General features: G+C 42.1%; 1 protein-coding gene across 3 annotated transcripts in view; it reads right to left on the reverse strand.

Annotated features, from left to right (window-relative positions):
* ADGRV1 (adhesion G protein-coupled receptor V1) overlaps nt 1-24,962 on the reverse strand; it is a 556,327-nt gene that overhangs the window by 9,035 nt on the left and 522,330 nt on the right. For all 3 annotated transcript variants that reach the window (XM_060235701.1, XM_060235702.1, XM_060235700.1), the window contains 3 exons: nt 18,415-18,536; nt 3,856-4,047; nt 1,369-1,546 (listed from right to left, as the gene is read on the reverse strand). In XM_060235701.1, coding sequence (XP_060091684.1) covers nt 1,369-1,546; nt 3,856-4,047; nt 18,415-18,536 — 492 coding nt within the window. The remainder of the gene's footprint in view (nt 1-1,368; nt 1,547-3,855; nt 4,048-18,414; nt 18,537-24,962) is intronic.

Consider the following 24,962-nt stretch of genomic DNA (forward strand, 5'->3'; position numbering starts at 1 on the left):
ATATTAATAGCATAATTTTTTCAGCACTGATGATGGTAGGACATGATGGTACAGCAGGGGAGGCCAACCGACCTAACAAATGGACACCCGCTGCCTCATTCAAAAGCCTGGCGGAACAGCTCCGTTTTACAGGCCCTATGAAAGGCTAACAAGCCAAGTAGGAACCGGATCTCCTTGGGGGCTGTTTCTACCAGGTCAGGGCCAGGACTGAAAAAGCCCTGGTAGAGGCAAGATGGGCATCTCTTGGGCCAGGGACAGTCAAAAGGTGACCTCCGGGGCATACATGGTGAGAGACGGTCCTGCAGGTATGTTGGTCCCAGGCTGTGCAAGGCTTTAAAAGTCAAAACTAAGACCTTGAAACAGAGCCGGTACCCTATAAGCAGCCAGTGCAGACCTTGCTATTGTCTTCCTTTGCAGAGTTTTCCTTAGTGGTCTCCTGTCCAAGAACCAACCCTGCACTGTTTCTGAGATTGGATGAGACTGGGCAATACCATACTGTCCTCTCTCCTGCATATTAACATTAGTACAGGGAATAAACACTTGTCCCTAATCAACACTTGTGCTTTAATTTGAACTGGAAGCCCAAATGCAATAACAAAAAAGTACACCTGGGCTGGTAACAGACGGGCATTTTGCGGTGGATGGGAGGCATCCCAAATCGGGACAGCTCAAAAAGAATTATCCTGAAGCCTCCACACACTCCCCCGCAAGCCGTCCCCATCCTGTCCATGGGGCGACATGGGCATGTTCAGACGGCTGTTGCACACCATTCCCGTCACTCAGCTTGGGTTTCTTAACTGTGTGTATGAACTACTGTACTAGCACCAATTGATATTCATGTTTTAATAATTGTTTTTATGTTTTATCACTGTTTTATCTTGTTCGGTCATTGTTTGACCCCAACCTGTGAGCCACCCTGAGCCTGCCTTCGGTGGGGAGGGCGGGATATAAATAAAATAAATTAAATAAATAAATAAATACATTTTCAATAGTCATGTGCACACTTGTGTTCTGAACAGTTTTGTTTTTAAAAAGCCAATGCGACTTGGTGGTTTCACACCGCCAAGGCGCCTTGCTTGCACCCTTCCACTTCCAGACACCAAGGAGGCGACTGGCGTGCAGCTCAGATATTTGCTACCACTTTGGAAATGGTAACTTTTTGTGTTGCATTGCAAGGGCTGGAGGATGGGGTGAGGATGGGATGAGGATGGGTGGTAGATGTTGCCGTCTGGAGAGGTTTTTTGGGTTGATTTCAGAGCCATCTCTGAGTCGGTCCAAAGTGCTGGTCTGTAATCACCCCTGATCTTTGTAAAAACCTGTTGAATTTCAAAGTATGGCATGTATGCTTCATATAGAAATCACACTGACCAGTTTTTAAAGCAAATATTAGATCATCAAATTCTTGTGATTCTTCATCAGCCACCAAGGAGCTGTTGCTGAACCCTCCAGGAGCTGTGAAAGCACTGCCATTCTGTGGGCTCTGCTTGAAGACAGCACTGGCCTGACTGGGTGGCCTCAGCGATGCTCTCTCCCAGTCAGCTGGTAACTGTAGGAAAAAAAATTAAGTAGATGACACTTATTTCCAAAGGTGTAAATTGCAACCATCTGCAAGGATTCCTTATGACCCCAGCTCCTAAGCATTTCTGTGATGGTACTGATTCCCTCATGTCTCCCTCAGCCAGGAATCCATCCTGATATTCTTCTTTTAATGAGCCACTTAATAGAAATACTTTGTCCTTGTTCACTTTACTGAGATGTCAAAGTCTGTTCCCCTCACAATACCCAGATCTCATGCAAACATCATATAAAAGCAAACCACATGATTTACCCAGCTTTGTGGGCTCCAAGAGTGATCAGCCCCATCCCAAATAATTTTTTGCTGCCTTGACTCCCCCTCTTGCAGTCCTGGACTATAAGAATAAATAAATCCCCAAACACGTATCCCTAGTTTCTCCAAATAATTTTCCTAAATACAAAAATGATCAAATCAACCGTAGCCTCAAAAAAAAAAATCTGTAGATGGGAGCATTTTCTTCTCTGATACCTCAAAAAGACCATAAATAAATATATTTATTTTTCAGCTACTAATCTTTGAATAGGTTATTTCCCCAATACCCTTCACTACTCCATTAGGGCTTATAGCTAGGCATGGACCAAGGCTAAGAACCATTCATTCAAAGGTGCCTTTCTATAAACCATTCAGTATACAACAAAGCAACTTGTCATGTCTCTAATGGCTATATCTACAAGAACCTGAAAAGGTAAAGTGAATAACTAATGTCAAACTGTGACCTGCTTTCCATGGACTCTATAATGAGTTAACGCCCAAAGAACTTGCAGCATGGCAACAGTGCACAAAGAATGGTAATTTTACAAAAATAAGCTTTTAAACAAGCTTGAATCATTGCACAAAATAATTTTGCTTGCCTGTGATTTGCAGGCACAAATTGTGAATTGAACTACTGCTGCTAAATAGCTAGCATGTTATGGTAGTTGGGTCTGGATATGGTTGAAATCCCTGCTCAGCTATGAAACTCACTAAGTAGTTTGAGCAGATCTCCATTTCTTAAGCCTGTGCAGATAATTAACTGGTGGGGACAATCTCCCCACAAAGAGGGAAGTGAGAGTGCTTCCTTGACCTTCACCCAACACTGACCAGCTCTTCCGCAGTATATGTGTAGGCTCTGTGCAGATGAGCCAGTCAGTGCATGGAGGCTGGGGCTGTGGGTGCAATCATGCTCCTCTTTTCACACATTTAATGATCCCCCATTCATAACTGTCAGGATAGGGCTTCAGTCTAACAGTCATCTGAAGGCTGGTTATGAGGATAAAAAATCTCTCAGAGGAAAGACCCAAATGCAATGAAGAACATTTACCATTTACATGACTCTTTGAGAGTGTTCTTGTATCTTGTATTGCCTATAGATGCCTTTGTGATGGCCACAGCCAGGACAGCACACTTCCAGTTTTGGCTGATTTGCCTGCGCACTTCTTTCAAGAAGCTAAGGATTGGCCACCATTTCGTATCCATTCATAATTTCATAATGTTTGCGATGTCTGAGGGTGTGTCTTTTCCCATGTGTCCCTCTTCCCACTTCGTAAGATCAAGCAAAGAGCCAAATGTACCAGTTGCCTTCAAGTCCAGCCTTCTGAGGGCTGTTGCTTGAGCAGCATTGACACTGGCATCGTGAAGTTCCCTTTCGTGAGCAACTCCATTGGAGGCTTTAAGTTACAGATGGAAAACTTTCTCGTTTTCCTAGGCTTTAATTAGTGTTTTGCTTGTTTTGTATGTTTTTGTTTTATTGAAAGCTGATTTGAGACTCTATTGATTCGTGCAAAGGTAGCCCACAAATCCAAACATTTGCAAATAAATAAGTGCTTTGCAGTCTTCACTACATTTACTCTCACTTTATATACAACCTTGTGATGTTTCAGTCATACCAATGGGGAGCTAAGAGCAAGGGTCAAATGACAAATTACATGGAACATCCCGTTTCCCACTGCCACTCCTTAAACAGAATCCCATCTCAAGTTGCTGTTAACTCCCATAGAGGAAAATAACAGATTCCTGTACTGTTAACCTGTTGCTCCATAGTCCTGATCCAAACCCCCCCCCCCAAAAAAAAAACAATGTTAAAATAAACTTCAGGAGATGTGACAGTGGTCTTCTGTTCAATCTGTAGTTTGACCCTGAGAAATTCTAAGTGGCTTGATGAGCCTGTAGCAGAGATAAGATTTTAAGCCATATGTGTTTGACTATTCATCGGATAACACTGGTTCTCATATCTGTATTTCAGAGTTCTTAATAAATGTATAAATACATCTGTTCTCTAAATGCTGAGGTGATGTCAGTACCTCTTCCATAGCACTGATAAGGTTCTGAGTAGATTTGCTGATCTCTCCTCCTGCTGGGGGCATGCCACTGCCATGGGTGAAAAATGCAGAGCCTGGACTTGTATGCCCATTCATTTCAACTGTGTAACTTGCTTTTACAGGGCAGCAAAGCTGGTTGTGTAGAATAAAATAGACCACAAAAACATAAAGACCCTGGAAAGAAGGAAGCGGGAGATGAAAAAGCATCAATCTATGGAACAAAGTGTCTTAGAAAATCTTTAAGAAACCTGAGTCATGCAGAGCAGCAGAACTTCTCCCACAATCTCAACCAAACAGCCATACTGATGACTGTAACGTACATTAAAAAAAAAGAACAACCAAGAGAAGATGTCAGAGTAAATTACTGCCTCGGAAGGTAACAGCAAGGTAATGCCCCAAGGCTTCTATTAAGATAAATGGATAATTTAAAATTGCAGTTTTAACCAACCCAGCTATGAAGCACAGAGAAAACCAGAGCACGACAAAGATTCGCCTTCATCACAACAGCAAGAAAATAGGCTGAAGAATGCCACACATTGGGTGCAGGCCAGCAGGGAGTTTATTCTCTCAAGCACTATCTTTTAAAATTGATTTCCCCCTTCTTCCCTATTTAATGTCATGCAAATATTGGCTGATGCCAAATTTCAGTTCAAAATTAAATTCTTCAAGCTGACCATATCTGAATCCTGGCTCGTCTTTACAAATACAGTGTGTCACAGAAGTGAGTACACCCCCTCACATTTTGTAAGTATTTAAGTATATCTTTTCATGTGACAACACTGAAGAAATGACACTTGGCTACAATGTAAAGTAATGAGTCTACAGCTTGTATAACAGTGTAAATGTGCTGTCCCCTCAAAATTACGCAACACACAGCCATTAAAGTCTAAATTGCTGGCAACAAAAGCGAGTACACCCCTAAGTGATAATGCCCAAATGGAGCCCAAAGTGTCAATATTTTGTGTGGCCACCATTATTTTCCAGCACTGCCTTAACAAGCAGCCGTAGCAAAGTCCGACGTGCCAAACACCGCGGCCCAAAAAGTCGCGGTGACTGGCAACAGGCCTCGTGCAGGAAAAGAGCACACAAGCTGCGCTCTGCCTTCCCTGAGCACGAGGCGAAGAATGAGAGGAGGGAGTGGAGCCCGCCTATAGGGTGTGCCTGCTCCGCCCCCACCTCTGATGATGTCCTGCCCACTCCTTCTCCTTGCGAGGAGGCAAACTGGCCCCCAGACGCAAGGCTGTGCAGCCTGCCTCTGGATGGGAGCCGCAAGGAGGTAAGTTGCAAAACTGCTTAAATAAGTGTGAACCAAATCAACAGCATGTTGGATGTTAATGAAGAAAGAACTTTAGAAGATCCATTGGAATTGTTTGCAGGAGTCATTATGACTAATCATGGGTCAGAGGTTGCATGGAATAAGCAAGTTCCTGGACTTGCTTATAGCCTTGTCAAGCTAAAAATGCTTTGGGAACCTGAAAGTGACAAATTGCACTCCAGTTTTAACTCTTATTAATTTAGTAAACTCTCAGGACAGTTATGCACAGCCTCTTCCTGCTTCATCTGCAGGCAAGTGTCTTTTCACTTTGGACCAACTTTTTATGTACTCTGGCTGGTAAAGCAACACACTTTAGCATGATGAGATTTAATGGCAAGCTGACTGATCAGCAGGGGACAAAGAGCCCACAAAGTCAGGATGGGAGATCTCTGGGCCCCAACCTTGTTCATGTTGCATTTGACAGATCCTTTATAAAGTCTCCTTCTCTTTTATATCTTTTAACACACTAAATAGTTCTGAGAGGATTCTAGAAAACTGCACAAAACCACCCAATGCAACACCTCACCAATGATGGTGGAAATTCACACCACAACATTGATATTTGAACATCAATCAAAACATATTTTACATACTCAATTCCATATTGACATTGATAAGGCTTATCTGCAGGTCATAATGAGGCCGAGGACCTGCCTACCTAAGGGACCGCCTCTCCCCATATATCCCCCAGAGAGCACTAAGATCCAGTTCTCAAAATCTGCTAACAATCCCTGGGCCAAGAGAGGCTAGACTGAAGACTACCAGGGAGCAAGCCTTCTCCGTAATGGCCCCTCGATGGTGGAACCATCTTCCAGAGATGATACGAGCCCTGCGGGACCTGAACCAATTCCGCAGGGCTTGCAAAACATTTCTTTTCCAGCTTGCCTTTGAAATAGAACCCGGCTAAACTGACGTGTAGTTACCTAGCCATCTTGTGGACATCATAACTTATAGTATTTATAGCACCTATTTTATCTATTTTATTTAATTATTTATGTAACTGATTATATTTAAATTGTTGTGTATATTGTTTTATTTGAATCATGGAATGCTATGTCTGTAAGCCGCCCTGAGCCCGCCTTTGGCGGGGGAGGGCGGGATATAAAAATAAATTTATTATTATTATTATTATTATTATTATAATGATCGAAGAAACAATGTAATGCCTCAGATGTAATGATAAAATATGATTTGCCATTATGTGAATAAGAGTCAAGGTCTCTTGGCCCATGTGTTCCTTCCCCATCCCCCTTTCTTCCTCCCCTTGCATTGTTTATTGGATGTCCCATCCTGTTGATTGTATTGACTGATACTGTATAATCTGCCTTGAGTCTCAGTGAGAAAGGTGGACTATAAATGATGTGAATGAATGAATGAATGAACCAAACAGGGGAGAAGGCTTGATCTCCAGGTATTCTTAATTCTATCATCTCTTACTTCAGAAATCAAGCACACTTTGAGCCATCAGGATTAATATGAACTGCTTTTAAACCTTACGTGTTTCCAGCAAGCAAGAGTTATAGTATCCTTATCAGTGAGCGTGTCAGAGATACCCAAGTGTCTTGAGAGAGATGCCACATTATACTTTAGCATTCAGGACATTATGCTTTAGCACAGAAAGAGCACAGGGAGGGGTAAAAATCAAGGTGGCTTTTAAGCTTGCCTTTTATGCATCTGTCACTAAAATTTTCCATGTCACTGTGGCAACAGCAAAGCAATAATTGTGAAGATTTAAACCAGTAATAAACTAATGGTACAAGCTGACTTGGAGCTCCCCCTTCACCTTTTAAATCCAGCTGACTTTTGTCAAGGCAAACAAGGAACACTTGACATTTTGTTCAAAAATAAATAAAACACAATGATCTTTCAATTGTGGTAAGCTCCAGCCTCATAGTTGCACAACTTTTTAAAAACACTTTTGTTGTTGTTGTTGTTGCAAACCCACATTTGGTGGGGGAACTGTTTCCCAACAACCTCTTGTTAAGTTGACCACTACAGAGTCTATATTTTGCTACAAGCAATTTCTTTTGTGTGTGTGTGTTATGGGGTCAAGCTATTCTTTAAAAGGCTCAGTAGCAACTACAGACATGCTCCACATCTTTAGTGCAACCATCTTCTCTGGTGAAACAAGTTAGTAGGGTTGGCAACAGTATGGATGGAAAAAATGTCCTGCCCCCTTATTAGACACTTAATGGAATGTTATTTACCTTGTGATGGTATTACCTCCACGCAGGGTTATTGCGAAGATATATTGGAGGAGAGGAGAATGATGTAAGCTGCTTTGGGTCACCATTGGGGAGGAAAATGGGTTATAAATGATGTCAGTAAATAATAAAGGAAACGGATGATGGTGGGCAGATACAAGGTAGGCTGATGCTTGTCTGAGAAGAGAAGGAGGAAGCAGAAAAGGACAAAGCTTTGGGGGTTGACAGGAGGAAGGAAAAAGGAAACAGTTTGGAGGTGATTGTCACACAGCAGGGCACCAGGTGCCACCACTCTGGTGCAGGTCTGTCTGGGAGGGCCAAGAGCACTCACCAAACCCCTGCATCTACCCTATTAGCAAGTACCTTCTAACTGTGACCAAAGAGATGTGAGGACCCAGCGAGTTTAACAGCAAGAAGTTTAATATAAGTGCTCTAGAATAATAAATGGTAAAGTGCTCTAGAACAATAAATAGTAAAACATATTGTGCAGCAGTGAAATAAGAAACAGTAAAGGTTGGTGTAAACAAATAAAAGCCCTGACACATCTAACTAGGTGTTCCTTTCCTAATACCAGACTCACCTCCTTGGGTGAGGGAACTCTCCAACTGCCTTCTCTCCAGAGAGAACCTGTCTCCATGCCGCCTTTCCAGAGAGTACATGTCCTGCCTGTGGCTTGGCCTTTTATGCTTTCCTCCCAGGTCCCACACCTCCTTAGCCAGTTTGCTCTCCAAAATTTCTGCCATCCAGTCACAGGGTCAAAAGGGATCCTGGGAGATGTAAGCCCACCAGCAACTCCAATGTAGGCTTCTCCACGCCTGTAGGCCACACTAGGCCTAGGATTAGGCTTACCAAGTTCCTGCTGGAGGTGGGGTTTCCCCAAATTCTGGGGCCTCCAACCTGCCACCCTATAATGGGCTGATGAAGAGAGTTCCATCCCCAAAGAGCTCCAGTGTGCTGCGACGTGCCTGGCATGATGTCACCCAGAACTGACATTATCACACCAGACACATTGCACGTGCAACACTTTAGCAGTCAGGTAAAAAACTCTATGGTGCGACAGAATTTTTACCTGACTGCTAGAGCATCACATATGTGACATGCCCAGCATGATAACATCACTTCTGGGTGATGTTATCGCACTTCACACACGTGAAGAAAATCCCCTGCCTGTTGCCTAGTAAGACTTGGCAACCCTACCTAAGATCATGACAGTGATACAGGGGAAAATGAGGTTCCCCTCACAAGTCCTTGCAGGTTCTCTCCTGTGCAACTGGCCCTGGTCTGGAGACTGGCATAATACAACTGGGCAATAGTTCTCCTAGGTGAACGCTGTCAGGGGGAGGGAAGGAATGAAAGCTGAAGAGGCAGGCCAGACAAAGGTAGGTTGGCTGGAAGGTGTAAAGGGGTCAAGGATGCATGAAAAGGCTAGAAGTTATGGGGCTTTCAGAGAAGGAAAAGATGAAATAGTTGTAGAGGAAAATGAGAAGGTTTCTGCTGACGCTTTCTGCAGCCCCGGGGCAGATAGTGTGAAATTGGAAGGAAGCCCTGCTGAGAAGATGAACTTGAGAGTGGTGTAAGGTGAGTGGGAAATCGGTCTAAGAGTTTTGGGTCACCTGTGTGGGACATCATTAGAACAAAGGATAGAGAGTGTTTGCAGAATGAAAGAAAATTATGTTTCCCTTTGTACCCTCCTTTCTAGAAGTCTACTGTAGTAGCCAATTTGTAGAGGTCTATACACCTTGACAAGTTATGTACACATGCATACATATAAATTTTAGTGAGTGTTGTTTAACACCACATTTCAGATCTTTTAATTGTATGAAGGTTATTGTATCCAATTGATCAAACTTATTTCATAACCTGATATTTACCTCCTGTTTTCTTTTTAAAATAAGACAGTAACAGCGCTGATGGATTAGACCAAGGGTTCATGTAATCAAGCATCCTACATTCAACTTCACCCTGCAAAATGCCTCTGGGAAGGTTATAAAACAGAGCGTAAAGGCAACAGTCTTACCCAGCATATGGCATACTACCTCTGAATATGGAGGTCTCATTTACTTTGTTGAATGGGTGAAAGTTCTTTTGTTGTGTTTCCACCAAAAACACCTTTGCTAAATAAAGTCTCCAAACTGTGTTTTAAACAATTTTATTGATAACATATTGTAACAATTTCCGTTAATAACTTTTTTTCATCTATCCCATATGCTTCTTTCTAATCACCCCTCCCCCCATTACTTGACCCCCACCAGCGTTATTTACTCAAAATACTAACATTAAAAGGTACCCTTAATTACTAAGAACTAAAATTAATATTCTTCTTTCTTCTAAAGTTTAATCATTATCAAAAATTGTCCAAAGTCCTTTTACTTTCCACTCGTCTTCTACATCTAAATTGTTTTCACTCCCTTTTAAAATCTTCTAAATCATAGTCTCTTAAAGTTCTTGTTAATTTGTCCATCTCACTCTATGTCATAACGTTTACAATCCAATCCCATTTTTCTGGTATTTTTTCTTGCTTCCATAACAGCGCATATAGTGTCCCAGCAGCTGAAAGCAAGTACCAATTTATAGTTCTATCTTCTTTTGGAAATTTTTCCATTTGTAATCCCAACAGAAAAATCTCTGCAGCTTTCTTGAATTCATATCCCAAGATCCTAGAAATTTCTTGTTGGATCATATGCCAATACTTTTTCGCTCTTTCACAAGTCCACCACATATGGTAGAAAGAACCTTCATGTTTTTTGCATTTCCAATATCTGTCTGGCATCTTGTTATTCATCTTTAGATGGTATATACCATCTATACATCATTTTTTTTTGTTAAAACAATTTTTATTGGTAACACATGGTAATAAATCTATATCTATATCTTACAACTTTAAAAAAATTATCTACCCCATATATTACTTTCCACCCACCCCTCCCCTGTTACTTGACCCCCACCAGTGTTATTTACTTAAAAAACCCCAAATATTAAAGGTACCCTTAACTATTAAAACAAAAATTTATATTCTTCTTTTTAAAACTTGGGGAACCAAAGATTTAGGTCTTATAACAAGGAAGATAGAGATTTTACCTAAAATTGGGGCTGATCATAACCCAATAATGTGGATTACAAAATTGTCCAAGAAATTGAGAAGATGGAGATTGAATGAAAATTTGCTACAGAATAAAGAAACAGTGACATACCTAGAAAATGAAACTAAAGCTTTTTTCCAAGTGAATGATAAAGAGGATATTGATTTTCAGACGGTCTGGGATGCTTATAAAGCAGTAATGAGAGGAGTGTTGAAGTCCTTGTTATACCATCTTGTTATACCATCTTTAGATGGTATATGACTCCTAAAAAATTGGCAAAGATGAATAACAAGTTGCAGCTAGTGCAGAATGCCGCCGCCTGGTTGCTATTAGGGCTCCCTAGATGGGAGCACATTCAGCCGGGGCTTCGGGGACTGCACTGGCTGCCAATAATATACCGAGTTCGGTACAAGGTGCTGGTTATTACCTTTAAAGCCCTATATGGCCTAGGACCTGCTTACCTTAGGGACCGTCTCTCTCCATATGTTCCCTGGAGAGTACTGAGATCGGGTTCTCAGAATCTCTGTACAATCCCCGGGCCAAAGGAGGCCCGTTTGAAGTCAACTAGGGACAGGGCTTTTTCAATCACAGCCCCCTGTTGGTGGAACCAGCTGCCGGAAGAGGTGAGGGCCCTGCGGAACCTTGGGCAGTTCCGCAGGGCCTGTAAGACAGTCCTCTTCCAGTTGGCATACAACTGACCGGCATCTGAATCTGAATTTTAAGGAAGACTGTAGGATAGTACACTGACGAATTGTGTTTATTTTTACTGTGTAAATTATTAATGTATTCTAATTCTTGATTTTATTGTAGAATTCTGTGTTGTGAGCCACCTTGAGCCCACTTCGGTGGGGTAGAGCAGGATATAAATCAAATCAAATAAATAAATAAATAAATATTTTTTTGAAGTTTTGGTACTAATTCTTCTTTAAAAATTTTTGCTATATATCCATCTGGCCCAGGTGCTTTCCCAATTTTTATTGCATTAATCTCTGCTTCAATTTCTGTTCTTTCAATTGGATTATTCAAATTGTTTTTCATATATTCAGTTAAGGGTGCTATTTTAATCTTTTGCAAATACGCTTCCATCCTTTCCTTCTTTACATTAAATAATTTAGCATAGTACTTGAAAAATTCTCTCTTTATTCCTTCTTGATCTACCATCTCTCTTCCATCAACCACAATTTTATTAATAATTTTACTTCCTCTCTTTTTCTTCAGTTGCCTGGCCAAATACTTTCCAGGTTTATTCGCTCCCTCAAAGGACTTCTGTTGTAATTTTTTTCAAATTCCATTCCAATTCCTTATTTAACAAATGTCTCATTTGTGCTTGTAGTATTGTAATCTCCCTTATAATTTTCTTTTTTCCTGGCCTTTTCCTCAGTTCCCCTTCTTTTTTCTTTATTTCATTTTGAATGTCCAACATCTTTTTCTTTTGCCCTTTTGTCCTTATTGTTTAATGTAATCAATATTCCTCTCATTACGGCTTTATAAGCATCCCACACCATCTGAAATTCTATATCATCTTTATCATTTATTTGGAAGAAAGCTTCAGTTTCATTTTCTAGAGATGTCACTAATTCTTTATTTTGTATGCAGCTCCTGTGTATTTGTAGTTGTAATCCTTCTTCCTTGTAGCTCAAAGCTCAAACCTTCAGGTATTATCCATCTATATCTCATTCCATTGTCACGTAGTTCTTCTGTTAATTTCTTATATGTTCTCCTGTCATTTGTCTTGGCAATTCTTTCATTATTCTTACTCTGCTTCCTCCCACTATCAATGTCTTCTCAAATTTTTTATTCAAGTTTTTCCCCACAACCACATCTCTTGGTAAGTTATTTTTCTTGGCATATGATGAATTCACTCTGTACATATAATCATACATATTTCTAATCCCTTCAGGATCTTCCTCCAAGAAATCAGCAATTATTTTTATTACATGTTCTTTTAAGTCTGTCCCTTCTTCTTCAGTTACTCCTCTCAGACATATTTGTGTCTTCATCAATTTACAGTCATGGATTGTTATTTTTTCTTGCATTTTTAATAAGGTGGGATCCTGGAGTTTAACTTTCCCTTCTACCTTCTGCACTTTTTTTTTGACACCACCACTGTTTCATTTCTAAGCTCTTCCATTTCTTTTTTAAAGTCCTCAATATCCTTTTTAAGTTCTTTTTTGCAAGCATTTATCATCTTTTCCACCCCTTTCATCATCTAGCTTCCATTGCTTCCAACTGATCTTGCATCTTCTCCAATGAGGCAGCCCTTGCACGGGTTATCTTTGACTCTGACATTAAAAAAACAGCGAAAAATTTGATATCACCAAATTAAATTTCAACTATCAGATTTGATAGATTAGAACTTGCCCTTTCAAATGAGCCTAATTTCGCCGTCCTCCGACCTTCCCAGGCTCAGATATTAATTTTTAAAAATTTAGTAATGGCTGCTGATGTTTTTCTATGGTAATACAATCCTAGAGTAGGTCCACTTCTTCAGTAGCTACTTCCCGCTTTGCTTGCCCCAAGTCACATTCTCATTGGTAACAAAGTCTCATGATACTTGACGTATTTCCTGTGTTGACTGTAGAAACTGCAGATCTCTGACGATGGTGCTTTCACTCCACGACCGCAGGTAGACAAAACAATAAATTCCTTTCCAATTTTTAACACTGTCCTTAATTTAGCAAAGTCCAGAATTCACCCCTTCGCCTCTTCTTTTTCCAAGCTTTCAAGCTTTCTCTTTCCCACCTTCTAATATTATTTTGTTTGCTTTGAAAGAGTCCCGGAATGGTACATAACAATCAGAACCTTTTTCTAAGGTTATCCAGATCAACACTGGTTTCATACAGCATCAGATGTTTAGCAGTCTCAAAGAAGATTAGGATCTTGTCAAGCTTATGTCAAATAAATGACTCTGTAAGCTTCTGCAGACGATGAATATGCAACTCTTCTCCGGGGATCCCTCAAAGCCTCAAGGACCCCCCCCCCCCCCGGGACTCCCTTTTAGCCAAGGTAAATCACCTCAAAGTTTCCTGTGCATATCTTGGACTAATCTCTCACTGAGAAAAGTAGGCAGAAGGCAAACATTTGCCCTTTACTACCACGAACAGAAGCTCAAGTCTGCCCCCCTTAGAGAGACAGGTCAGCTTAGCATTCTCCAAATCCTGGAAGTCCAATAAAGTCTGCAAACTGTGATACACCCAGGACAATCAGTTTTTGTGAAAATAAAACCTGTAACAAAACCTGTGCTTCCTAAACCTGGAAACCTTTTTTCTCTCTTAAGATGTACAGCTGGAAATTTGGGGTGGGGAAGATATTCCTCCTCCCAGACAAAGATGGATTTATAGTGTATTTAATGAAAGTTTTCTGAGTCAAAACATGGTAGAGTATTCTTTGGTCAACTGCATTCTTAAGGTACTAGTTTAAACTTGATGGAAAGTGAATGTTGGGAAAGTTTTGAGAATAAATACTTATTCATTCATTACACATGTTCAGCTCTTCCTTTGGGAATCTCAGAATGGCTTACATGACATTCTCATTAAGTTCCCCACCCAAGTAATGATAAGGTTAACATCTATTTAGTTTTAACAACAAAAACGTGAGACTTGCTAGATCAAATAATTTGGTCCAACATTGTTTGTAACAGTAGCCAACTAGATGCCTCCACAAAGCTTATAAACAAACAATGATGAATGCTCCCGCATTGTATGTTCTCAGCATGTGGAAATCAGGGCTACATGACTTTTGAGCATGAAGCTGCATTTAGATTTAGATCACAGATAACAATTACTGATATCTCTTCCATCACCTACCAATTGCCATCAATGAAGCCATGACTGGGTGGGCAGAAAGCAGCCATATATATTCTGTACCATGACCAAACTCAGCCAGTTGAGAATCTCCCTCTCTGAGGAACATTTTGTATTGAACTTTGTCATTTTGTATTAAATATTTATTGAAGTCTGGCAAGAAGCCGAGGATAGTAGGAATGATCAGTAAAGCAGAGGAAATGTGATCTGAAGTTGAACATACAGTGGGGGGCTTCAATTGCAAAGAGGCATATAGCACCAGTACAGGGAAATCACAAAACAGTATTAGTTCCCCTTATGTTCTGAACATTATTCTTACTTGTTGCTATTGCAGATTACAAAATGCTGCTATATTTGTTCAATTCCTTCTGCAGAAACAGTTATTGATAAGGTGAAATGCTGAAAGGAGACACTGGAGATTGGATGTTTGTGTCATCCCTAAATATTGCAATGTATAGTCTGCAGTTTGGGAAAAAAAGCTTTCCTGTGCCAAGCATAGTCCTCATGGTTCATTCTATCAGCTACTAATTATCAAGATGATGTATTTTCAGTACTGGGGTGGGGGGGAGATAGTCCCCTTTAAAAAATCAGTTCCCTTTTTGCAACAGAGTTTCTTCTTCACCAGCTGTGGCCAGAATCCCCTTTCCTGTCACACACTGGTGTTCCACTCCTTTGTTTCTAACCTGTTTCTCCTATGCTGCTCTGACCTATTTCTCCCTGAGGCATCAGTTTAGAGAATGAAGGGGTAACTCTCAGATCAGAAGCCTGAGTCTGTCATGCCTTCATTGACCTGGGACAGGAACCCCTGGGGGGTGCCACTATTGTTGACCCATAGACATCGCAGCTAAGAGGACTAGATGGGGTACACCTTCCCCAATAGCTAAAGAAAGCTTGTCAGGGAGGAGCATGAACTATACCCACATGATGGCCCAGGGCGCTGAACCCACAAGATCAGGGATCCACAAAACATGCTCTTCTGCATCCCACTGATCCCTGCTCTGCACTTACAGTATGTCACAGAAGTGAGTATATTCCCTCACATTTTGTAAATATTTAAGTATATCTTTTCATGTGACAACACTGAAGAAATGACACTTGGCTACAATGTAAAGTAGTGAGTCTACAGCTTGTATAACAGTGTAAATGTGCTGTCCCCTCAAAATTATGCAACACACAGCCATTAATGTCTAAACTGCTGGCAACAAAAGTGAGTACACCCCTAAGTGATAATGTCCAAATGGGGCCCAAGTAGCCATTTTCCCTCCCTGGTGTCATGTGACTCGTTAGTGGTACAAGGTATCAGGTGTGAAGGGGGAGCAGGTTATCGCTCTCACTCCCTCATACTGGTCACTGGAAGTTCCACATGGCACCTCTTGGCAATGAACTCTCTAAGGATCTGAAAAAATGAACTGTTGCTCTAGATAAAGATAGCCTAGGCTATAAGAAGATTGCCAAGACTCTGAAACTGAGCTGCAGCACGTTGGCCAAGACCATACGGTGGCTTAACAGGACAGGTTCCACTCAGAACAGGCCTCGCCATGGTCAACCAAAGAAGTTGAATGCCCGTGCTCAGCGTCATATCCAGAGGTTGGCTTTGGGAAATAGATGTATGAGTGCTGCCAGCATTGCTACATAGGTTGAAGGGGCGGGGGGTCAGCCTGTCAGTGCTTAGACCATACGCTGCAACAAACTGGTCTGCAGGGCTGTCATCCCAGAAGGAAGCCTCTTCTAAAGATGATGCACAAGAAAGCCGGCAAACAGTTTGCTGCAGACAAGCAGACTAAGGACATGGATTTCTGGAATCATGTCATGTGGTCTGATGAGACCAAGATAAACTTATTTGGTTCAGATGGTGTCAAGTGTGTGTGGCAGCAACCAGGTGAGGAGTACAAAGACAAGTGTGTCTTGCCTACAGTCAAGCATGGTGGTGGGAATGTCATGGTCTGGGGCTGCATGAGTGCTGCCGGCACTGGGGAGTTACAGTTCATTGAGGGAACTATGAATGCCAACATGTACTGTGACATACTGAAGCAGAGCATGATCCCCTCCCTTCGGAGACTGGGCCGCAGAGAGAGATGCGGAGGGGGAGAGGAAGGAAGGAAAAGAGAGATGAACATCCTCCCCTACCCCCTGAGGGACTGTGCCTGGCTGGACTGCTCAGGCTGCACAGCTTAGAAATAGAGCAAAGACCACTCCCACCAGAGCCACCTGGCTGTGGAGCCTGGTTGGCACCGAAGGAAGCCTCCCTTGGTCAGCCAAGCAAGTGGTGCCAAGGATCAGGCACTCTCTAGACACCTCCTCTCTCCCCCCCCCCCCCCAAAAAAAACCCTTCCAAGTCTGGCAAAGCCGCCAGGCCGTGCATCCTGCACTTGTTTAATGAGGGAAAGATCCCTCAATCACCCGGGCAAACAGCACAAGGCTTGGGAACTCCCTGGACGCCTCCTCCCTGCCATGAAAAACTCCAAGCCAGCAGAGCTCCTGGGTCACGCGGCCTGCCCTTGATAAACGACAGACAAACAAAGCAGGGCAAGGCTCGGGCTCTTTCCAGGCATCTCTTCTCACCCCCCCTCCAAACCTGCAGAGCTGCTGGCTAAAGGAGCGCCGGAGGCGGCGCAAGGCTTGGGCAACCTCCCGACGCCTCCTCTCACCCCCCACCCCAGAAAAACTCCAAGGCAGCCATCAGAGCTGACGGTCCACTTGGCCTACCCTTGCTGATTGAGGGAAAATTCCCTTGGTCAGTCAGCCAAGAGGCGCAAGGCTCGGGCTCTCTCCAGACACCTCCTCTCACACACACACACACACCGAAAAACTCCAGCAGAGCTGCCTGCTCCCGCAACCTGCCCTTGCGGAATGAGGAAAAATTCTCCCAGTCAGCTGTGCAAGCAGCGGAAGGCTCAGTTGGTCTCCAGGCGCTTCCCTACCCCCTTCCCCCCAAGACTTCCACCCACCCAGTAGCTCAGGAGCGACTGAGTTGCCACCGGATTCCACATTGCCCACGGAGCTGGAAGCCCATCTCCAGGACTCCACCGCTGCAACAAACTGGTCTGCAGGGCTGTCATCCCAAAAGGAAGCCTCTTCTAAAGATGATACACATGTGGACTCTGCCGCTGGCTCAGCCACTCTTAGCTGCACCCTCTGCCCACCAAGAAGACTCCACACACTCACCCAGTAGCCCGGGAGGCGCACAATTTACTGATCTGCTCTTTGTGGCAGTGGCAGTGGCGGTGGCATCAGCTCTACTCCCCTCAGCTGGTCTTGGCCCGAATGAGGGCTGCTGGGAGCTAGGGTCAGGGCTTAGCTGCCTTGAACTCTTTATGACCCGCCCACTTCTTTATAGAACTCAGTCCATAGAACTCCATCTCAACTTTCAAAGCAGGGACTTGAGGTGGCGTATGAGTGTAGGGGAGGGGGAAAACCCTCAAGAGCCACACGGGAAGAGGCAAAGAGTCACATGCAGCTCCCAAGCTGCAATTTGGCCACTGTTGGTCTACAGCAGATCAGTGCAGCAAGATCAGTAATGGCGGCGCTGCACTGACCTTGCTCACGGCCTGGTAATCAAAGGCCCGCAGACTAGTGGAGGGTCCCAACCCTGGTAATGGGAAACACCACACTAAAGGTTAAGATACATAGGATATGGATTTGTTTTTCTTATTGTTATGCTGTTCACAGGAACTGTCATTGCCAACAATCATACACTAGGGTCACCAACCTTCAGATGAGCCTAAACATCTTTCAGAGTTACGACCGAGTGCCAGAATACAAAGATCAATTCCCCTGGAGAATATGGCTGCTTTGAAGAGTGAAATTTATGGCACCATACTTCACTGAGGTTGTTCTCCTTCCAAACCGCACCCTCCCCAGAGTCCACCCTCAAATCTTCAGTAATTTCCCAAACTGGAGTTGGCAACCTTACATAACACATCATAACAGATGTGCTGTTTTTTTCTCATAAACCTAATCCGCATTAATTAACATCACAATACAATTAACCGACAATTAACTGAGCGTTGCTCTTTTATATTTGTAGATATCAAAAACTGATTGTCTCATACTTTTTGTTCTAAGTTAGCAGCATTAGGCATGCTGTAAACAGTTCAAGCACTTTGATTTTCAGTAAAGAGAAGAGACAAGGTACATACCTGCAGGCAGTTGAAAATGACAAAGAAGACCAACATCCACAGATGCCTGTAAGCCATGTGCAGTCCTCCCCAGAACCATGTAATGGAAATGAGGGCAAAGAGGTATAAAATCAGGGGGATCTCTAAAAACCATAATGACAATGATATTTGTGAGTAGATACAGTTGTAAAAACAGCGGCAAACTTTGTTCATTTATAAAATGTTTCACATTCACATACTGGATTATCTTATGCATAAATTTGAAGTCAGTGATAACTAAGTACATTCCTGAATCTGACTGGTCTGACACTTTTAAGAGAGGGAAACAGGGGATGGGGGGCAGGAGAGCTAGAGCACCACCTGCTGACCAATTCATCCAAAATGCTTGAGAGCAGATATGAAGACACATTTCGGCTAGCAAGTAATGGGAAGCAAAGAGATCCACTGATGACACTGTGCATTTGTTGGTATGTGTGTGTGTGTGAGAGTGCTTTAGCCTTTGCAAAAATAGTAAAGGGACCAAATATAAGACATGCTGAACCAGCAAATTCCAAAGAAGCTTTCCAGAGTAGCCAAGCGCTGATGACGGCATGGCAGGATTTCATCCAGAAAACAGAAATCCAAATAAAAGAAGTCACATTCAGATGAGCAACCTGAATTTCTTAAATAGAATTTTTTTTAAAATGAAGTGAAGTGATACCAGGCTGATCTTTGATATTGACACTGCTCACAATGAATTTCAAAGTCTGTATTTGCTCAGGTTTGTACATTACAAATGGTACAAGTGGTCTGCAAAACACTGACCTTTTGCCACCTTGAATTAACACTAGTTCAGCAAAATTGACAAACAGGCAAGGAAAACTGCAGTACAATTGTTAACAGGATTACATACTTCTATGGCCATTGACTTCTTGGGTGTAACTCTGTTCAGGATTGCACTGTAAGCATGAGGAAGTCAGAAGCTGATCCAGCCTTCCAAGCTTCTGTAACCATTCTTGACGCAAAAGATAAATCATGTGCATTGAGCTAATAGCATGGAGTGCTTCTAACAAGGCCAGCAATAGTTGCTTCAAGGGTTTCAGTATAATTACTTTCATCATCATCATGGCAATGATATTTGGAAAAAAAAATCAATGTTATTCTGTTCACAAATCAAGAACTGCTTGAAACAACAAATATAGACAAGCAGTACGTTCTACAGGTTCCTCCACCTGGGCTCTTATTGAGCACCATAAGGATTTCAAGACTGATTTTAATAAGTGTAAGATTAAATGGATGGTGTTGCATTGTGCCTCTCAAAAGAAGCCACAAGACAGCTATTCAGCTGTTCTTAACCAGGCTTATACTGCGGATTTAACAGCCTTATTGTGTAAACACGCATTATTTAGTGTAATATGAACACACTCTCAGTGGCAACCAAGATTCTTGAAAGCAATCCTAGTTAACATAATGTATGTCATGTGTTATGACCCTGTCTGTAAGTGGACTGTTATAGCAGAGCATGGCCGTAGCCAGGATATGGAAGGTTGGTGGGCATTTAAATTTGTTGGGGGCCACTCACACCTCCCGGCACCCCACACAACCTTTTCTCTCCTCCCTCCCCCCTCCTTGCTGCTCTCTGCCCTCCCTTCCACTAAAATAGTGCGAGGGGCTGGGGACAGAAGCAGCCCCCAGCCTCCCACACAGTTAAAGAGACTGCCGATCAGCTGATTAAAGCGACGGCTCTCTCCACCTGCATTTCTTCTCTGGCCAACACTAAAATAGCACGTGCTGGGTCGGGGGCAGAAGCCCCAGCGGGCCCTTTAACTGGTGCCAGCGGCTGGGGGCTGCTTCTGCCCTCGGCCCCGTGCGCTATTTTGGTGGTGGGAACGGAGGGCAGTGGTGAAAGCGATTCTCCCTGCCGTTCTTGCCACCATTGCCCTCCCTTCCCGCCACTAAAATAGTGTGTCAGGTGGGAGCAGAAGCAGCCTCCAGCTGATCTGACCCTTTAACTGGTGGGAGGGGCTGGGAGCTGCTTCTGCCCCCGGCCCAACTCACTGTTTTAGTGGCCAGAAGGAAGGACGGCGGCAGGGAGAGCTGCTCTCGTTACCAGCCTTCCTTCCCCACCACTAAAATAGCGCGCCGGCAGGGGCAGAAGCAGCTGACAAGTGGCGACCCCCTGCTCCAGTTAAAGGGGAGCCCCAACTGCTTCTGCTGTTGACCCCGCAAGCAACGTCTCTACCACACAAATCGCTCGTGGGGCTGGAGACAGCCCCCGTGGACATGGCAGAGGATCCAGGGGCTGCTTGGGGTCCCAGAATCAGGGGGCATTGGGCAGAAGTTGGGGGGGCTGTTCCCCCACAGGCCCCCTCGTAGCTATGGGCCTGTAGCAGAGTATAATGTACAGTTGCAATTTAAGAATACTGACAGAGAGCACAATACCCAAGTAGCAACACTCCATATCATGAATTCTCTGCTTCATTGCTGTAGGAGACATCCTTTCTGTCTGGCTACTCATCACCACAATTCATAGCAGGAGGCATGGAAACTGCCAGATGACACCAAGTGTCCTCCTGTGAACTTCAACCTTTGAAGGCTGTGATTCATGTGTGATTCGCACTTTTATGCTGACTCAAACCTTTGATCCATCTAGCCTGCTATGGTCTGCACTGACTGATAGCATATCTCCAAGGTTTTAGGCAGATGTTTGGTTCAGTTGCTGACAGAGATCTTCAATTGGACTTGGTCAGGTTTAAGTATGAAACTTAATTTAAACTATATTTTACTACCATCTGTGCTGAAAATGGCCTATACTTACAAGATTTCTAAAATCTCAGAATCTTAACCTGGCCAGGATGTTGGACTAGACCAACATCCAGCAGGGCTCTTCTTTTTATGACCCAAATCCCTATTTGTTAGCAACCTGTTTGCCAGTCTTCTCTATTTCCTTCATCTGAAGTCCATCACACAAGGGGAGCAAGTTGAGAATTTCAGATGGGCATTCCCACTTTGAAATGTTAATTCATGTCACTTCATAATGTATAATGCCTTCTTGGGAGGTGAATGGAGAATTTTTGCCAATAAGAGAGTATTTTTTGTAACAAGGCATCAAACAGAACCATCCTAAACTGGCCAATCATACTTAGAATTTTTCCACAATTAAGGATGCATCTGCTCATCAATCACTATGTTTTCCCTATAATTACCTCAAACAAATGGTAACCATATTAACTAAACTTATTACATCTGTATGATCCTTCATTATGTTGTATGCTAATTTGCTGCTCATCCTCTACTTATATGTATGGACTGGAAACTTCCATTTCGATGTATCTGAAGAAATGTGCTTGCACGCAAAAGCTTATATCTTGAATAAAACTTTGTTGATCTTTAAGGTGTCACTGAATTCAAACTTTGTTCTGCTGCTTCAAACCAATACAGCTAACCACTGGACTCTGTCTTTAGGTTTGCTCTGTTATTCTGGCAAGTTCATTTATCTTTCTGCCTATTGAGTCGCTCTTCCTGATGCCCAGGTAAATTATATGTTTACCTGGAGCAGCTGGAACACAGATAATATATGACTGACACAATTTTGAAATTTTTTAAAATAGCCTATATAGAAGAAACTCTTGCCATCCTGAAAATTTTGAGGACCCTATCTTATAACCAATTTGCTTATGGCATTTGCCCTAAGGTATTTTGTATTTTTCTTATTACTTTTATTATTTTTTAAAAAACTATGTTTATATATACTGTGAATTTTACTTTCCTTTAAAATGAAGCAAATTTATTTTTCAGTTACAATACCAACTGTGTACTGACCTTACCACTTTGTTGTGTTATGTTTTTGATATACAATACTGATTAACAGATAATGGGACAAATATTGTAAGGAGAATTCCTGGCAATCTTGTAACAACCAGAGTGATACCAGAACTATCCAGTTTATGAAGTTTTGCACTTTGGAGGGGGAAATGGTTAACATTCAAGTAAGAAGATTACAAGAAGAGAAGAACAGCTTCTATGATAACTGCCACTCCTATCTAATGCGCTAACGTAATCTTCAGTACAGGTGAAATATTAAGTTTTTTGAAATTTCCATCTTTGCTTGCCTTCCATTGCTTTATGGAAAATCTTTTTAGTGTATGAGTATTATTGTTAACAGTAGAATACTATTCATTTATTATAACCCACATACTCATCATACAAGTTCCCAAAGAGGCTACCACTCAGAGGGATTCTGTACTTGTGGTGGCAGCTTTCTTAACTTTTCCCTTCCAAGGCAATCTGCACTGAGTCCTGAAAACCTGATTCTGGGACTTCAGGGGATTTTCATGGGCAACATGGAGGGTGGCATTGAGGAGGGCTGGGTAAAGAAAAAGGTGAAAACCATCTGCCTTCACAAAGACAATTTGTACAATATCTGTGCCACAATGAAACCACATGTATGAGTGGCAACCTAATTGGAAAGAGGTTCTTGCAAGTGCAGGAGCATCATGGCTAGGCTCTTCCTTTGTGGCATAACCCACTGGGTCAGTCCTGCCCCACTGAAATGAATGGGTGTAATGCAAAATAAAGAGTATTTATATTTGCCTTGCTCCCTTTCACTTCAATGAGAACAAAGCCAGAGATATTTCCAAAGAATGTGTACTTTCCATCAAAGAACAGCTATTAGTGAATTATTTCATACTTTTAGTTAGCATGCAAACATTTTTCTTGCATTTTTGTCTTTAAATGTGACTGTTTTATCGTAACAATTATGCCTTTAATGAACTTAAGCTATTGTCCTGTGAAATAAGAAATTAATGCAACACATTGAAAGCAATTATGATGCACTAGTGTGTAAAAGCTTCTTTTTAAAATAATTGAACTTACAGAGCAAAACAATATTGAAAAATGTGATCTGTCTTTTCATAAAAGCTTTTTTGGGGGGTGGGGTATATAGAAATTATTAAACCTAGGCACAACGGGGAAAAAAGAAATAAGAAACTAAAATCTGACACAATTTTGAATTAAGGCATACTAGTTCAGTGGCTTACACAAGTCCTAGCATCACCAGTTAAACTCCTGGGGAGCAAAGTGGAGAAAGATCTGCGTATTTCAAGGCTTTGGTAATCTGATCATGAGCCGGATAGACTGATGGGTCAATTCAGTGTAAAGAATTCCTTATATGCTATGTGCTATAGATGTAACTGCTCTCAAGGCATTTTTCAATGAGACATTTTAGGGAAGCTGGATGCTCTCTTGGATAGGCATATTGGCAAACATGTTTGGCATGCAAACATTGTTTTGGATAGCACTGACCCTGATCTTGCCCTTCCTGTTCATTGTCTGACTTTAGCACCAAACAGAAGAAAATACCTCTAGGAGACCATGGTCATGTGGCAGAATTTATATTTGATTAGGGCACTTACTTTTTAAAATATCTTGTCTTTGTGTGTGCTCCACTTGCAAATAGTATTTATATTTTTAAAATATCCTTTATGAGGGGGAGTTTTTATGATGAAGGGTGGCAGTGGTGGAAAATTATGACTCCCATAGAAATGTGCAAAAATGTGCAAAAAGATATACCAAGTGGTGCAGATCTAGGCATATTGGCAGTCTTTAATACTGATCAGAAAGACACAAGTGAGCACTCAATGGGAGAAAAATATGCAATGTTCATTTTTAAATAATCTCCAAGTTTTGTTCATTTTTCATTAAACCATTAGTGACAGAGCAAGGTCAGGTGGTATTGAGCAGTGAAGGGCTGAATGTACACTATGCACAGAAGGTAACTTGGCAAACAGGCTTGAGCTGCTGCAAGCAACCAGAACTGCCCACTGCATGATAGACAACCATAAGCAACTAAATACATCTATCAGGATCTAATGCAGACAGGTGTGTAATAGTGTTCACATATTCCTTAAATTACTGGCAAATAGTTTATTTTTTAAAAATAAATTGTTGCATTGTACTAAAATGTTACATTTAGGTCTTGAGTGGTGAATGGTATAATTAAAAGATGCTGGAGGTGTGCAGAGCTTCCTGTGTTGGTCCATTCATTTGAAAGTATGGTCCCTGCTTTATTGTACTGCAGCTTTGTTATTAACAATAGCTTCAGTATAGAGTGCCTAACCTATGAATACCGTGCAGAAACTCAGCCAATTTTCATTGTTCAATAGTTGGCTGAGTACACCTCACTGACATTTGGTCCTGGCAATCCAGCATATTTTGAACAAACAAGAGCCTGAAAAAAAGAGCAAATAAAAATTTCCTGGGCAGTTGTGAGGTGTCTCGTGTGTGTGTAATGGCAGGTCAGATTATAATTTTATATTCTCAGTCTTGTACACTAAATAGGAATTATAGGATGATGTTAGATCAACTCATGTTTAACGGAAATATGTAACTTAAACCAGCCCAGTTTAAGTATAATTGTGTCAAATTGGTTGCAGTGGGAGAATTCAGCATATGAGCAAAATCCTATTTAAGCTAATGGTACTTCACAATGATTAACTTTGGCTGGATCATACAATGGATATTATAATTTAATATTAACTATCTGTATTAGCAGCCTGTGGCGCAGAGTGGTAAAGCTGCAATACTGCAGT

This window comes from Heteronotia binoei, chromosome 4 (genome assembly GCF_032191835.1).
Source record: "Heteronotia binoei isolate CCM8104 ecotype False Entrance Well chromosome 4, APGP_CSIRO_Hbin_v1, whole genome shotgun sequence".
NCBI lineage: Eukaryota > Metazoa > Chordata > Lepidosauria > Squamata > Gekkonidae > Heteronotia > Heteronotia binoei.